At 35.3% G+C, this 15,634-nt stretch overlaps 1 protein-coding gene across 1 annotated transcript in view; it reads left to right on the top strand.

Annotated features, from left to right (window-relative positions):
• The window catches only part of LOC131049411 (UDP-glycosyltransferase TURAN), a 67,382-nt gene that overhangs the window by 19,447 nt on the left and 32,301 nt on the right, over positions 1–15,634 (top strand). The window contains exons 4-9 of the mRNA XM_057983463.2: positions 10,212–10,267; positions 10,380–10,514; positions 11,400–11,548; positions 11,650–11,739; positions 11,901–11,967; positions 12,045–12,355. Coding sequence (XP_057839446.2) covers positions 10,212–10,267; positions 10,380–10,514; positions 11,400–11,548; positions 11,650–11,739; positions 11,901–11,967; positions 12,045–12,355 — 808 coding nt within the window. The remainder of the gene's footprint in view (positions 1–10,211; positions 10,268–10,379; positions 10,515–11,399; positions 11,549–11,649; positions 11,740–11,900; positions 11,968–12,044; positions 12,356–15,634) is intronic.

The following is a 15,634-nucleotide window of genomic DNA, read 5'->3' as shown; positions in this document are numbered from 1 at the left end:
TTAAAGTTAAAATGATAGATAATAATGATCACGATGAAGCGATTTTTAATTCAAGTTCTTAACATTATATTATCATAAGGAGCGGCAAAATGTTTATTAGCGGCATGCTATTCGATGAAGTTCTTTACTATCGCAATTTTATTGGGCGAAGTTTTCTTTTATCGATATATTAAGATGAAGCAGTGATTGGCGGCAATCAAGTTCGTTTAAAAACTATATATTATACAAAGCCTTATATTCAAACATATAGTTCGGCAAAAAGCGTGAATATATTTAACTCTTATTTGTTCACGATATGTTATCGAGCCTAACTAATTATCAATGGCATTAGATTATCCGTAAAAACATTACAATAAGTCATCGGCTAATTAAAATTGATTAAGCTATCACAATACTTCAAAAAGAAAAGTTACGAATGCTTGAAAGGTTGTGACATTTCAAAATATGAAGTATAAAATACATACAGAGATATAAAAAAAAAAAGTGTGAGTTGATTGAAGTTATTCAGGTTCAGTGTGTGAGAAGTGTAGTCTGCAAAAATATTCAGGTTATAAGTCAGTGGAAGACAATACGTATGTAGAGGAATTGCTGTATACAAGTGCTGTGCATAAGAATATCACTTTTCTATTGAATGTAAGGAGTGTTAAAATAAAAATTCCAGATTGTGTTGTGATAGCCATGCTGAAAATACAAAGAGTGCATATGCAGATATAGAAGACAATTTATCCAGATTTGTAGAGGCTTCTTAATACAAACTATGAAGCATGTTTTGTAAACATTCTTACAGCAGATAGGAACACATTAAGGAGAGAAATAAAATCAGATTTGAGGAAAGAAATAATGTCCATCATCCGTTGAAGAAGCAACATTGTCAAGGTGGAATTTAATATTTAAGTGCAGTGGGTTGGTGCTCACAGAATCAGATTGGGGAGTTGGTGCTTCCGGTGGGTTGGTGCTCACAGAATCAGATTGGGGAATTGGTGCTTCCGGTGGGTTGGTTCTCACAAAATCAGATTGGGGAGTTGGTGCTTCTAGTGGGTTGGTGCTCACAAACATTGTAAAAGAAATATATATATAGCAAACATTTTCAGTGGTTTTCTCCCGCATTGGGTTTCCACTTAAATCTTGTGTCATTGTGTTCATATGCATGCTTATTTTAATTGATTACAAAGTATTAAATTGAAAAAGATTATTATACTGATTCACCCCCCCCTCTCAGTATAATCGTGTGCTCTTCATGATGTTGAACTGTGTCTAAAACCAATTTATAGGAGCAAGTACCATGAAGATTTGGGAACAATAATCATAAAGAATGGTTTTCAATATGAGATGCAACTCAATATGGATAAGATGCAAGATTCAGGATCATTTACTGTAGGCTCTCAATTTGAGATGTCAAGTGAAGTGAATCTAGTTGTGTCAAGTCATAAGCAAGATGTGGCAAACAGAGAATTAGAGGATCCAGATGCAACTCATGTGAGCTTTCATCAAGATAGGAACACAATGCATGCCATTTCACTACACTCTTATTCCTTTATTACATCCTGTTGTGTAGAAACACTAGAAGCATAGGCATGAAACCTCCTAGGATGAAACTTTATTGTAGTTACATGATTACAGCACCCCCCCACCGCTCCTTTCCCCCCCACAAAAAAAAAAGACAAGTATATGATATTATGACACTATAAATTGAGTGCACTCACAAAATAACTCAATAGTGAGACCTTCCCAACAAACTATAATGATGACACTTTATATTTAGTGCTATAATAGCTACCACTTGCCAAAACAATGAAGTGAACTTGATCTTAGTGTATTACAAATGCTCAGAAATAGACCGTAGGGCTTATATGTAATCATTGATATAAAATGGGATAGATCAGATTGCACTCATGAGAAGTACACAAAAAAATATTGCATCAAAAAATGATAACGTACAAATTTGAACAAAGCCTTGGAAGTTCTCAACATGACTTGTGAGAATTTTTTTTTTTTTTTTTGAAAAAATAGGCACCAAAATCCAGAACCATTTGCACCAATGTGAAGTTCATGAAAAATTAGCCCATTTAAAAAAAATGCTCAAAAAAAGAGCAAAAGTGAGCAAGAATGGAGCCTCTACAAAACTACACTGAAGAGGGGTCAAGCTTGGAGGGAAGAAGATGATGATGTCATGTGGACTTTAGTAGAAGAACTCAGATTCGTCTTGGCAGGCCCAAAAATTATAAGAAGTCAAGAAAAAACTCGGCAAATTTATCAAACTTTTGAAAATACATAATTTTTTAGAAATAGTCTTCAAAAACACATGTATACTGAATTTGTAGAACATATTGATATTATTGATTTACTTCATATATGAATCAAAATTTGAGATTAATGCATATCAAATATCAAAAAACAAGTCTGACCTCTAAATGTTACATGAGAAATATTGCTGTTCATCCTTCCAAGTTTTCAATGAATATCAACCATCAAATGCAGAGTATCATATTAAATGTCATATGAGAAATATTGTTGTTCTTCCTTCCAGTGAATATCAACCATCAAATGTAGAGTATCAAAATAATTGTCATATGAAAAATATTGTTGTTCATCCTTACAATGAATATCAACCATCAATTTTTCACAAGCAAAGTATAACCACGAATCTAATAACAAGAATAATAATGATTACCGTTTATGAAAACATAATGGTAAGCCAATCTGCAAGTGTGATAACAAAGGTTTATTTTTGCCTTTTATCTGCTCAGCCCTTGCATGAATATGGTACGCCGATCTGCAAGCACTAAAAAAGCAATTGTTAGTGCTTGCAGATCGGCGTACCATATTCATGCAAGGGCTGAGCAGATAAAAGGCAAAAATAAACCTTTGTTATCACACTTTCAGTTGTGTGCCCTAAGTTATCGCATTCCTCCTTAATCATGTCTTGAAAATGCTTGAAATCACATTAAGTTTTTAATGCTTGGCGGAAAAGAAGTTTTTATATTGATTTTGGCAAGTTTTTGACAGGTTTTAATGCAAAAATTGTGAGTTTTTGACAAATTTCCATGCAAAATTTGCCACAAGTTTTAAAAAAACCTAGTGACAAGTTTTTTGGTAAGTTACTCACTGCTAGTTTTGGCTCACAAGTATTCCAAGGGTTTTGCAACTATGCCCCTTACCACTCTCTAATTGCTATAATATTGCATTTTTACAACAAAATCGCCAATCATTTGCTTGAAACCAATGAACAATGATGGAAAACCACTTTTCACATTGAAATCGTTTTGGTTGCTTGGGTGACAGAACAGGGTGTGGCACCACCAAAATGGCAGTGAGTGCAGGTGTACCATGTGGTTTGTACAACTTGTGGCCTGTGGTTTTCAATTTTTGCATATCTATATGCTATACTGATTGTATGGCCTACTATACGACAAAGAAGCAAAAAAAATTGCTCTAGATTCTCTTAGGATCAAACCTATGCAAGTTTTATATTAAAATGAGGTTTTTTGGATGCAATGGTCGGGTCCGTTTGGCCTAAAAGTACTGCAAAACAAGTTTTATGCTAGATTCAATGATGGAACCCTTATTTGCAACCAAGCTCCTGAAGCATCGATTTTGGTGAAATGAAAATCAATCTTGACTTTCTCAAGCCTTCTGAATGTTATGTTGAGCTCAGATTTGATGATCCTTGAAGCTCCAAAATTCACTTGCAATAAAATTCAGGAAGAGAAAGGTTCTCACAATTTGGTATAATTACTCTGCTCGAAAGCTTTGATACCATTTAGGATTTAATGAAAATTCAAACACAAGCCTAGATCTAGCTGATTGTAGAAGATTACAAAAGCTAGATGCAAACATATCGATAGTGCAAAATGCAAATATTAGCTAAAATCCAATATCGAGAATATGGAGAGATTAATATAAAATTCTTTATTTAATGGAATGAAAGTGTAATTTTTGTGCCCTAGATCAGTATTCAGATTTATGTCCTTTAATTATGCCTTAGTTTGTTAATCAGATTTGTAACATTTTAATAAACCATAATTCAGTGAACTCAGAAATGAAGGAAGTAAACAAGAGACAAACACAAATACCCTGGGAAAACCTCCAAGGAGGAAAAACCCAGCATTAAAGACCCACAGTTCAGATTATATATTCTCCCTTAATATCACAAATACAATACTTAGCTTCCTTTTCAGATCTGATCCCTTTTGTATGACAGATCTGCACTTCTAAGCTCTTCAAGTCTGCACCAAAACGGCCTATGTCCTCTTGGACAAGTTCGCACAAGCCTAGACAAGTTCGCACCCTCCTTGTGTAAATTCGCACCTTTTACATGCAGAGCTGATTCGCTGAATGCTTGAATGAGTGAATTGTATTTGCAAGATGTCTTTATTTATATGTGTCCTAGCCTTTATTAATTCAAGTCGGCCTCCTCCTTTTTTTTTGGCGCCAATATATTTATTGTGGCGTGGAGTATTTAGGGTGGCGTGCAAGTATAGGGCTGGGCTCAATCTTGGGGGCATGTTACCCTTTAGGATAGGGCCCGGTCCTAAATGGGTTCGGATGTTGCCTTAAGGCAATCCGAACCCATATTGACCTAGTTACAAACAACAAAAAGAATTACAATATATAACCTTACGATTCTAAATCTGATGAAGATGAGAAAAAGACATAAAACCAAAAAACAAGGGATTGCTTTAACTAAGTTTCCAGATCTAAGAGGATAAGGAATAAAGTTGGTGCAGTCACGGTAGGAGAGTCCTCAAAGAGAACAGTCCGGACCGTGCAGCAAGAGTTAACACAACAAAAGCGACACAATGTGACGGAGGCAATGTAGTACGGACTTTATTATATCATGAAATTTAATTACAAACTGCCGGCAACATGCGGGCTCACAAGTTTCGGCTCACAGGCCTAATTACAAACATGCTCAATTACAATATTCGGGCTCAAGCAAGAATGCGAGCCAACTCTGGAACTCCTAACCTTCAGATTTATCTTCTATGTTCTAATAATTGCCTTCTACATGCTTGATTACATTGATTTATATGATCAAGAATGATCCGCGTCGGCCCAAGATGAAACAAATGTCGATGAACAAGATGTAACGTGTAAAACAACAAGGTCGGCCTCTGCCAAAGAGATCCTTCCGGAAAATCCATAGAATGAGGTGCAGACCTAAGGGAAGGTCAGCCACACACCAAGGAACGTTGGAAACAACGAACTGAAGCTCCACAAGCTACGGAAATGATCTGCAAGATTCGCCAATAGCAAATAGGTCCAAGCGGTTCCGGTGTTCCAAGCCAGAAAACTGTCTTAGATTCCAGAAGCGCTAACTTGTCGGAAAAAGATCCAAACGTCCCGTGGACTTAGGACATGTCCACGAACAAAATCCAGCTCCGCAAGATCCGGTGAGCAAATGCAAAGAAACGCAGAAAGAAGTGTTGAAATTGCAAAACAGGAAACAAACTGAAAAGAAAATGTTTTGTTTGATGCAAGATTGCCATGAACCAGGGATGCTCTTGCATCAAAAGTAGAATCCCATGAAAGAAGGAAATGACATTTATTCATTTATCCTATCCTACCTAAATAATAAAAACTGAATTACCTAAGTAAACTTAAATAGTAAGGTGCAATTAAATAGTTACACTAACACTCTCTAGATTTTAGAGGAAACATTGTTTTCAAGGGATTTTGAGTGAAGTAGATGACAGTGCAATGATGTTGTAATATAGGAAATTTATTGGCTTAATCATATTGATATGAATTCTTGTATCATGCTTAGAATTTATGAAATGACACACAGTTTGATTGTTAAGATCATAAGATTAATTATTGATAACAATTCATTTTGCAAAAATGTCTATCGTAAAGCAGTTTGGTCAATAGAATAGTTCCATGGCCAATTTGAATTGTTTTTTATGGAATGATCCTTTAGTGCCTTTTTTCTATGGTTTCATCATGTACATTGCCATAGCCAGTACTGCATTAATTTAGTAGATCACTTGTATGTTTTAGCAGCTCAATGGTTGTGAAGATGTTGCTGTTATATATTTATTGTGAAAACAATGAAGTTTTTAATTTTCATGTGCTGCTATACTTGAATCTTGATGTATAAGTCTTGACTCTCATGTAAATTCATTGGTTTTGTGATCTGTAAAAGGACTGGGTAGACTCCATGGCAACAAGGTGCACAACTGAAGAACACACTTTTAGTGAAGGAAGAAGAGATTCTGGGACAGAGTTAAATACTTGGTTATTGGAGAATGTGTAGGAATGTGAGACATCTTAGAGAAGACTTCGGCAGATGGGATCATTGAGAAAAAATAGTGGTTCTAGCTTCTAACAAAATTGTTAATTTTAGACAAGTGGTAGTATAGTGATTATTGGGGAAGTTTTGTCCAAAAAGTGATAGTATTAGGCCTGTGGAGAAGAGGTGGTTTCGTAATTTCCCTATGATGAAAAATGATGATTTTTTTACATGATAAACAACTCAATAGTGTCCCAATTTCCTCGTCCTTTTGACTTCCTTCAGCCTTTGAGCTTTTATTAGTGGTTGGAAAGCATAAATATACTATTGTATATGGCCAAAGTCACTTATGGGCAGGCAATTGTGATTAGAAGTGAATTCTAAAGTTCATAGTTCAAATGGTGTTTTTGGCAAGTTTTGGATTGGAAGGTGTTTAGGGAGTTTGCTAGAGATCTTAGGGACCGAACAAGTTAGATTCAAGCTGTTTGTGTGCCCATGGGGCCTAAGATTTATATTTTCATTGGAGATGGTGTTTGAGTATTTTGGCTCACATTTTTCATTGGAGTTTTCTCTCAAAATTCGGGTTCCCCCAAGATAAAATTTCACGTCTTCAATCATGTGATTGTTTATTCATTTCCTTGCAATTTTTGAGGTTAAACACATAACTTAGAGAACTGAATCATTCATGTTCTTCATTTAGGTTTATTGTTGATGAACTATCATATGGAATCTCCATCATAGTTTATAGATCAAGTTTGGTCCAAAGAAAGCTCCATTCAAAGCTGAGGCAAAGATTGAGATTCCCTCCTTTGAAGGAAATGTGGTTGTGGAGAAGCTTGACCATTAGTTGGCCCAATTGAAGGTATATTTTAGGATGCATTCTCTTCCTTTGGAACAAAGTGTTTCCTTTGCTAGATTGAGATTAACAAAGCATGCTATGACTTGGTTTGAAAGTCTCTTGTATTCAACAGCTTTAAGAAAATAAGCTCCTATTAGTCCTTGTGATTGGTTTATGAAATTGATTAAGAGCAATTTTTGTCATGTCCCCTTTTCAATCTGCAGCAATTTAGTGAATAGATTGTTAGTGTAGGATTAGCAATTAGATAAGTTGGTAGTTACATTAAGTTTTTAGTTAGAAATTTTATGTAGCATTTTAGGAATAAGGCGACTAAGTCTTGCGTCCTCCAATTGATCAGTGACTAAAGATTTGGGTCTTCTAATTTAGTAGCGATTGAGTCTTTAGTGTCTATCAGTTTGCACCACTGATTGTGGGGTGGGCTGACCAATTAATTGCTACCAATTTAGGAGCAATTGCCTACAATTTTTGATTGAAATTTTTGAGGGAGTGTTTTTTAGTTAGTTGTTTACATTTGAGGAAATTAATTGTCATTTGCCTATGTTAGAGGAAGTCAATTTTTAGTTAGTTGCCACCATTTGTGGATTGACTTCCCATAATTGAGGATGACTAGGAGTTGGGTCTATAAAATATAGCATAAAGCAGAAGATAAAGGAGTGTTTTGGAAATTAACAATATTCAACTCTCATTTCAATGTTAGCGGTATTGCCACAACAATTGGATGCATTGGAGACAAAACCCTTTAGGTTTGAACGTATCATCTTGGGGACAAAACCCCTCAAGAGCAGTACGTATTAGTTAGCATAGAGTTTGTAAGGAGTACCCAATATGTTGTTTTAGATTGGTAGAGTTCACTTTGAATGTATGTTAGTATAAAATTATAAAACATATAAAAAAGTATAATTGTTGTTGGAGTGCTTTGTGTTTGTTATTTGTGTATTTAGTAGGGGTTGCTACAATGGTATTAGAGTGTGATCTTGCCAGCTTATGAAAAATATTTAAAAAAAAATATTAGATATTAGTATTACATCAACCTAAGGAAATGGCACATGAAGTTAGAGAGCTGAAATTCTTCAACTTGATGAGATATTTGAAGGATGGGCAGCAACAATTCATCAATCTCTTTGCTTGGAGTATGTAGATGCCTAGACCGAAACATGCTACTATGCCTTTGGGTAAATGTGCTCAAAAGATATCCTCATTTTCAATAATGAACTAGAAGATCCCATTGAAATCAATCATGAGTATTAGACAATGAAGAGTCACTTTATTGTGAGGATTTTTCCACTATTTTGATAAAAAAGGATGAGTTTGAGAAAGAAATGAATTCTTTGGATGCTGAATTTGATAAGGAGGATATAACAAATGCCAAGGGTGGATCTAATGACAATGAAGAAATGAGAAATATTGTAGGGATAAAGACATTCCTTATAATGGAGAATACCATGTGGGTGATGGAAATCTTTGTATTGCCAAGGAAAATTGAATGTAGTTCAAAGGTGGATTCTAGATTCACTTGTAGTACAAAAAGGTTAATTTTAAATTGTTGACACAATACAAAAGGGACCATTCAAATTTGTTTAGCATTAAGGTTCAAGTCAAGATCCTTAATGATGACACACTTTTCAATTCTTGTTCACAAACTAACAGTATATCTCAAGATTTGATTGGAAAAATTGGTCTACAAAATTATCAACACCCCAAACCTTATGCTTTGGGTTGGATCAAAGAAGATGCTGATTTGCTTGTAAGTGTGCAATGTAGATTGAATTTTTCTATTAACCCCAAGTTTGTTGATATAGTGATTGTGGGTGTTTTGCCTTTGGATGTGTGTGGAGTTGTGCTTGGTAGCCTCTTTGTGCATGATAGAAAAAATGTTTAATATTGAACAACAAATGAATACTGCATAATCAAAGGTGGACAATGCTTCACATTGTTTGCTTACAAAGACAAGAACGAGCAACCTAGGGTCTTGAGTCTTCATGTTTGGAGGACATTGAACATAAGCACTAGGAACATTCCCTTTGAGGTGGAGAGAAATAATGTTTATCAAGTTCCTTCAATTTTTTGACATTAACAAATCATTTAGATAGTTGGAGACAAGTTTTGAGGATCTTGGATCGAATGGTGTAAAGTGAGATGGCAGCCATGTCATCCTTTGAGAGGAGAATGCCTCTTATAGAGTCTTGGATGAGTGTTCCATAATGGTTGATTACTTGATTGTCATCTTTGCTGTCCCATAATTGTTTTGTTGTGGAGGGAGCTAGCAACAACAATTTTAAAGCTGAAATGAGTGAAATAAAGGAATTTGGTTAATGGATGAATTGTATAACTATAATCCTTAGATAGGCACATGAATTTTCTTTTAAGTTCTTGAAGGGATCAAGTTTTTCCTGTACACGTTGGATGTGACTTGGTTGTGCATCCTTAATTACATATGGGTCTCTGGGATCGCCATAATGGCAATGGGTGTTATCTTATGGCATACCACCCACCTTTTTGTTTAGAATTAAATTCTTGCCATTCATTTATCTTAGTGCATTGTTTTAAGTTAATGGTCTAATAATTGCTTGATGAGGTTATGGATTATACAGGTGATTGGAAGTGAATGTTACAGGTATACCAATTTTTTATGATCTTCTTATGAGATGTTAATTACTAATTTAAATTACAAAAGTCTTACAACTGAATTACATATTTTGCACTGAGTATGATCCTTTCTCTTTGATAGTAATAAATTGTAAATCATTTGCAACTTTCAAATATATATCCTGTCATGCCCACAGCATTTTCTCTGCAATGTCATTTTATCACATGCCTTGGTAGCACATTTTGATTTTTGAATCTGCCATTAACTGTTTACTTTTTTTTTCATGACAAAGCTTATTAATGGCTCATTATTGCACAATTTTTTTGACAAAAAATTTAATAACCTCTTTAACCTATATATAAAATTTCTTTATCCTCCTTTCCATGCCATTAATCCATTTACTCAATTTAAATTGCCTTAATAATATTTGTTATATTTCTGTCTATTTGTATGGTAATATTTTTCAAACATTTATTAAAGTTTCAATGTTTTTGTATCCAGTTATTCTGTTTGTCTAACATTCCTTTTGATAGGAACTGAACCACATGGTGCTGTGTTGGAACATCCATCTATTCATCTACATTTGATGGTAAATTTATATGTAATATGCTACATTTTTTTAGAGAAGCTAGTTTTTTTTTAGTAAATTTGACTTGAAGTTAAGCTACAATTTCAGGCTGATATAGTTACTGTTCTTGCAGCGGCAACCCATTCCCCAGGGTCTACCACGATTTCTCTATCTCTTGGCACTTCCTTTAAAAACGATGTTACAATTCGCTATTCTAATTTGGTACATCTGTTTTAAGATACCTACCCCAGATTTATTCCTTGTACAGGTAACAGTATTATTCTGGCATTAACGTTTTGATTAACCTTATATGTTGAGATTGAAAAGCACATTGTATATGTTTTACTTTTATCCTTCTTTTCTCTGTAGCTGTTTTCTCTTGATCTCAGTTATCTCTAAAATAATGAGTACAAATGAAAATAAGTTCCTTTTCAGTTGTTTTTTTGCCCTGAATTAGATGATTAAGTTCTGCCTGTTTTTCCTATGAAGTTGCCTGTTTTAGTTGAAGAGTACTCAATTCTGACTGAGATAGAGATGTAGCTCATTTCAGAGGTAATGCTTATTTGACATCAGAAACAACTATCCAACAAATATTCTTTGAGTCTGCTTCACAATTGTTTTGTTTACGTTCAGTTTTTATTAGAATTTCAGTTGAGCTTTCACATTCTTGGTTGAGCAATTTTAGTTTCCTTGAAGAACTATCAATGTTTCTAAAATCCTGGTGCATTTAATTATCTTTATTTTTAATTGTTTTTGAGTTCTATGAAATTCAACATTTTCCCCAGTGCAATAAAGATTCATCTTTAAATCTGATTAAAAATAGACCTACTTTAGAGTATTCATTCTACAAAGGGGCCTTCAAGAGTGTGATCCAAGTAGTGATATAAGTTAGCTTTTGTATATCTATTTGTCTGGTAGTTCAACATACCAAGATGTGAGGAAAACCAGATCGGCTTGGGTCCCAGGACATCAATTTTTAATGACTGCGCCAAACTCGAGGATTGTGTTAGTGTAATTGGAGGCAGTTGAGACATTAATTGCAGAATGCTGTTATTTTCTGTCAGCCTTTTTATATTCTTGAAGGACCTTCATTTCTGCTAGTGGGAATAAAAATGCCATTGTTGTACAATCTTATGATACATCCTTTTTGCAGAATCCCCCTTCTGTCCCTACCTTGATTGCTGTAAGATGGGCATGTTGGATAAGAAAGTCTGCCTTCCTTATTGATTGGCATAATTTTGGTTATACTTTACTGGGTTTGACTCTTGGGAAATCGCATCCTCTGGTGAAGTTATACCATTGGTACTGCTTTGATCCAATATCTCTTCTTTGTATCTTTTTTAAAACTGTTTAAAATAAAAATCTATATTGTATTAATTCTATTTATTTTGTAATGCGGTTAGGTGTGAGAAGCATTATGGGAAAATGGCTGATGGATGTTTGTGTGTTACAAAAGCCATGCAACATGAACTGGCTCAAAACTGGGGCATAAAGTAAGTGTTGTTCCTTACAGACTTATACGGTCAGTGTAACTTAGTATGTTAAGTTGAAGGATATGATCATTTTCTGGATTGCAAATCACTGTTCAGAAATTTAAAATACAGAAGACATTTTACAGAAATAATGTTTAATGGCTTGCCATGGTTACTTGCAGAGCAACTGTTGTGTATGACCGTTCTCCTGAATTTTTCCGTCCTACATCACTGAAAGAGAAACATGAGGTGAAATTGCTTTGCCATTAAAAAATAAATCCTGCTGATAGTTTTGTTTAAAGCCTTATCAAAAATTGTTTTTATAGTTGTTTTGCAGACTGAAGAAGGCTATTGCAAGTCCGTTTGCCATCCATGATTGTTGCAGTTACACTGAAACAGTGGATCAAAGCATAGAAATTGTTTCTAGAGTAGAAGATGGAAAAAGTTTAACCGGCAGGACTGATAGTACTGGTACTTCATATCCAAGAATAGCAGATTTTGATATCACTCCTGATCAAGTTGAGCAGACACTTGTTACAGATCGTGTGGTCAGGATGGAGAGTCAGTTTGATAATGATGAGGATAGCATTTTGTTGAAAGAAAACAGACCAGCTGTTATTGTCAGCAGCACCAGCTGGTAAACTTTTTCAACTGTCTTTTGTTGCCAGTGTTGATGGTTTTGTTGTTCAACTATTGTATAAGTATTGAAACTTAGTGTTTTGAATTTTATGGACCAGACATTATTCAAGAAAGGGAATGCCCAATATTGAGAGAGGAAGGTTTTTCCTTTTTAGACAATCATTGTAAATGTCTTCATTGGTCTTTCCTGATTGCTTCTTACAACTTGTGGACGTATTTATGCTGATTTTTCAGTTCACATGCATCTTGATTTTGTATAAAATAAATACAATGCTAATTTCCTTAGATTCTTACTGTTACACCCTTTGTCTATCAGGTCTCATTGGTTATGGAGTGGCCAACTTTTGGCATAGATAACCTTTGAGTTGATCATTTAATAATTTAACATTCATTGTTCTTTTAGTTATTTCTGCTCTTCCTTTTTTTTTCGATCGGTGACTGCTTTTGACTGGAGCTTGAACCAGTGGGGCCACAGAGGGGGACCCCATCCCCGAGTACATTATGCTGAGGTATCAACACCTCCTAAGTGAATCTCACAAACGTTTCTCCTTATCACTCCGTTCTCCCCTTATCTCTCCATTTTTCTCTCCTTATCACTCCGTACTCCTTATCGGTCCACTCTCTTCTTATCACTCCAATCTCCTTATCGCTCCGCTCTCTCCTTATCACTCCAATCTCCTTATCTCTCCATGACTGCCTCCTACCTCCGGTTATATCCACACACAGCGAGCAGAGAGGGACATTAACGTCTCAGCATCGTGAACCAGATCATCCGCTACATTGTCAACACCAAGGCTCAGGTTAGCACTGAAGACTATCGCGTGATCAGCGAGCATAGGGAGGCATCAACGCCTCAGCACAAAGGATACCAATCGCCAGACAGGGTCAGCAGCAGCACGGTGTGCCAGGGAACAGCGTGGCATAGACGTAAGGACGACACTCGGACAGGGATTCGAACCGAAGACCCACTATCAACAGTGGGATGCAACAACCGTTGCACTGTGGGGTTAACCCCGTTATTTCTGCTCTTCATTTTGAAGTATTTACTGTTATTTAATTTGTGCATCAGATTGATTTGTGAAGTGCTGCTGTTATTTTGTTTATGAGATTTAGTAAGTTGATTACAAGTGGTATTAAAAGTTTTGATTTAGATTGCAGTTTAGTGGTGCAGCATGTCCATATAGGTGAGCAAAAATTGATTTTCCAGATAAAGAGTCGTTTTGCAGTTTTTCTACTTTCCTAGATCTACTGAAGTTTGACTAATAATTTGCTACTGCAGTTTGGTGTTTGCTAGCTGAAACCCTAGGTTTGAGATTTAGAATTTATGATTTCTGTTTGCACCAGGCATATTGGGAATCAAGAAAATGTCCAGTTGCACGATTTTTGTGATGAACACACAATTATACTAGGAGGGGGGGGGGGTTGAGTTAGTTAAATTGTATAATACAATCTTTTACTTTTTTAACTTACAATCACAATAAAATCAATTGCACATTATCACTACCAAGAAGAGCACGATTTATGTGGAAACCCTTATGGGAGAAAACCACGACAAAATATTGCTTATATGAAACTCAGTTTACAAACTTCGTAGGCACCAACTCGTAGGCACCAACTCGTAGGAGACACCAATCCCCTCAATTTGTAGGCACCAACCTACTGGGAACACCAATCCCCACAATTCGAAGGCACCAACCTACTGGAGGCACCAATCCACATAATTGAGCACCAACTCAGCAAGAGACACCAATTTCTTCTAAATTGGAAGGCACTGACTTTTCCAATATTTGCTCCAACAACTTCACCTATTTCTGTTCTAATTCTGCCTTAATCTTTGCTCCAAATCTGCCTTGTATCTTTGCTCAAGTTCACCTTATATCTCTGCTCCATGTCCGTTTTATGTCTCTGCTCAAGGTCTGCAATAAAGCCTGTTTCCAAATGATGCAATTCCTGATCCAAGTTCTGCCTTAATCTTTCCTCCAAATTTGCTTTATATCTCTGCTCCAAATTTAATGGTTGAGCTCTAGGTGTTGAAGATCTTTGTGCCAACATTACATTTCCCATTTAGTAGATTTTGTGGGATTTCACTTACATTGTACCCCCACATTTATGACCTCCAGTTCTCTTTCCAATTCTTGTAAGTGACTAGGTGACTGAAGAAAGTGCTAGATACACTCATTCGTTTGTTATTCAAAAAGTTGGTCACTTCTGCATTTCCATGCAACTACAAGTGTCAAGGATTGCCTAGGGTTTCAGCTCTTGCAAACCCATTCGCCTTCAAAGCAACATATTTTGGAAACCACACAAAAGTCATTGTATTGTTAATCGATGTTTGTAATTGAATGTCTCCGCGGTCATTTGTAGATCTTTAGGTGAACTTCTATGTGATAAATTGTGACAAACATTCTAGCATAAGGTTTCCTGTTGCCACAATTGCTGGTATACTAATAGTGTTTTGATGAATGTCATAGCATTCTAAGTCATTACTATCTTTGTAATGGTCTCTTCATTATTGCATATGGATTTTTGGAATTTTGGAGTTCTGAGAGGGATTATTATTTATGTTCAGTTGTTTGATATAATATATTTGTTGTATGTATATGAATAGCTTGTATTCTATTGTGATTTCAATGTGTCTCTTGGTAAATAGGGGCTCTATAACGTAATGAATAATGCATTGGTCTTGGAATTTATGATCCACCATACACTCAAAATGAAAAACATTTTTCACTAGTGGTTTAGGAGTAGATTAGTAGTTTGTATGCACCTTATTATTTAGGAGCATCCACAGTGAACCACTACATGTATGGTCTAGAGGAATCATTTTTTTGAAAAATAATTGAATGATTTATTTACAGATATACAACGTATATAAAGAGAAATACAAGACGGCGTTCTAAAAAGAACAAACCATTAAACTAAAGCTTCAACACGAAGCTAAAAAGCTAAAACACTTAAAAAAGCTAAAAAGCTAAATGCTGAAAAGCTAACTACGCATTCTAATAAAAGAAGCAGTAGTTGAACTTAAAACACTAAATGAACTAAAAAGCTAAATGACCATTAATAAAGAAATAATAATAAAGACAACTGACTAAAATATAATTAAATATTCTAATATTTTTTACCTTCATCTTTCATTTTTGTAATGATATCTTTATCAACTTAATATAAGTTTTGTGCGTAGTAGGTTAGTCTTAGTGACAACCCTTGGGGCCAAAGCATACATTGGTCAATATTGTAGCTCTTTCAATTTGTCTATCTTCAGTTGTGATTAATC

This window comes from Cryptomeria japonica, chromosome 1 (genome assembly GCF_030272615.1).
Source record: "Cryptomeria japonica chromosome 1, Sugi_1.0, whole genome shotgun sequence".
In the NCBI taxonomy this organism is placed as follows: domain Eukaryota; kingdom Viridiplantae; phylum Streptophyta; class Pinopsida; order Cupressales; family Cupressaceae; genus Cryptomeria; species Cryptomeria japonica.
Note: the sequence above shows the minus strand (reverse complement) of the source record. Positions and strands in the feature narration are given on the sequence as shown.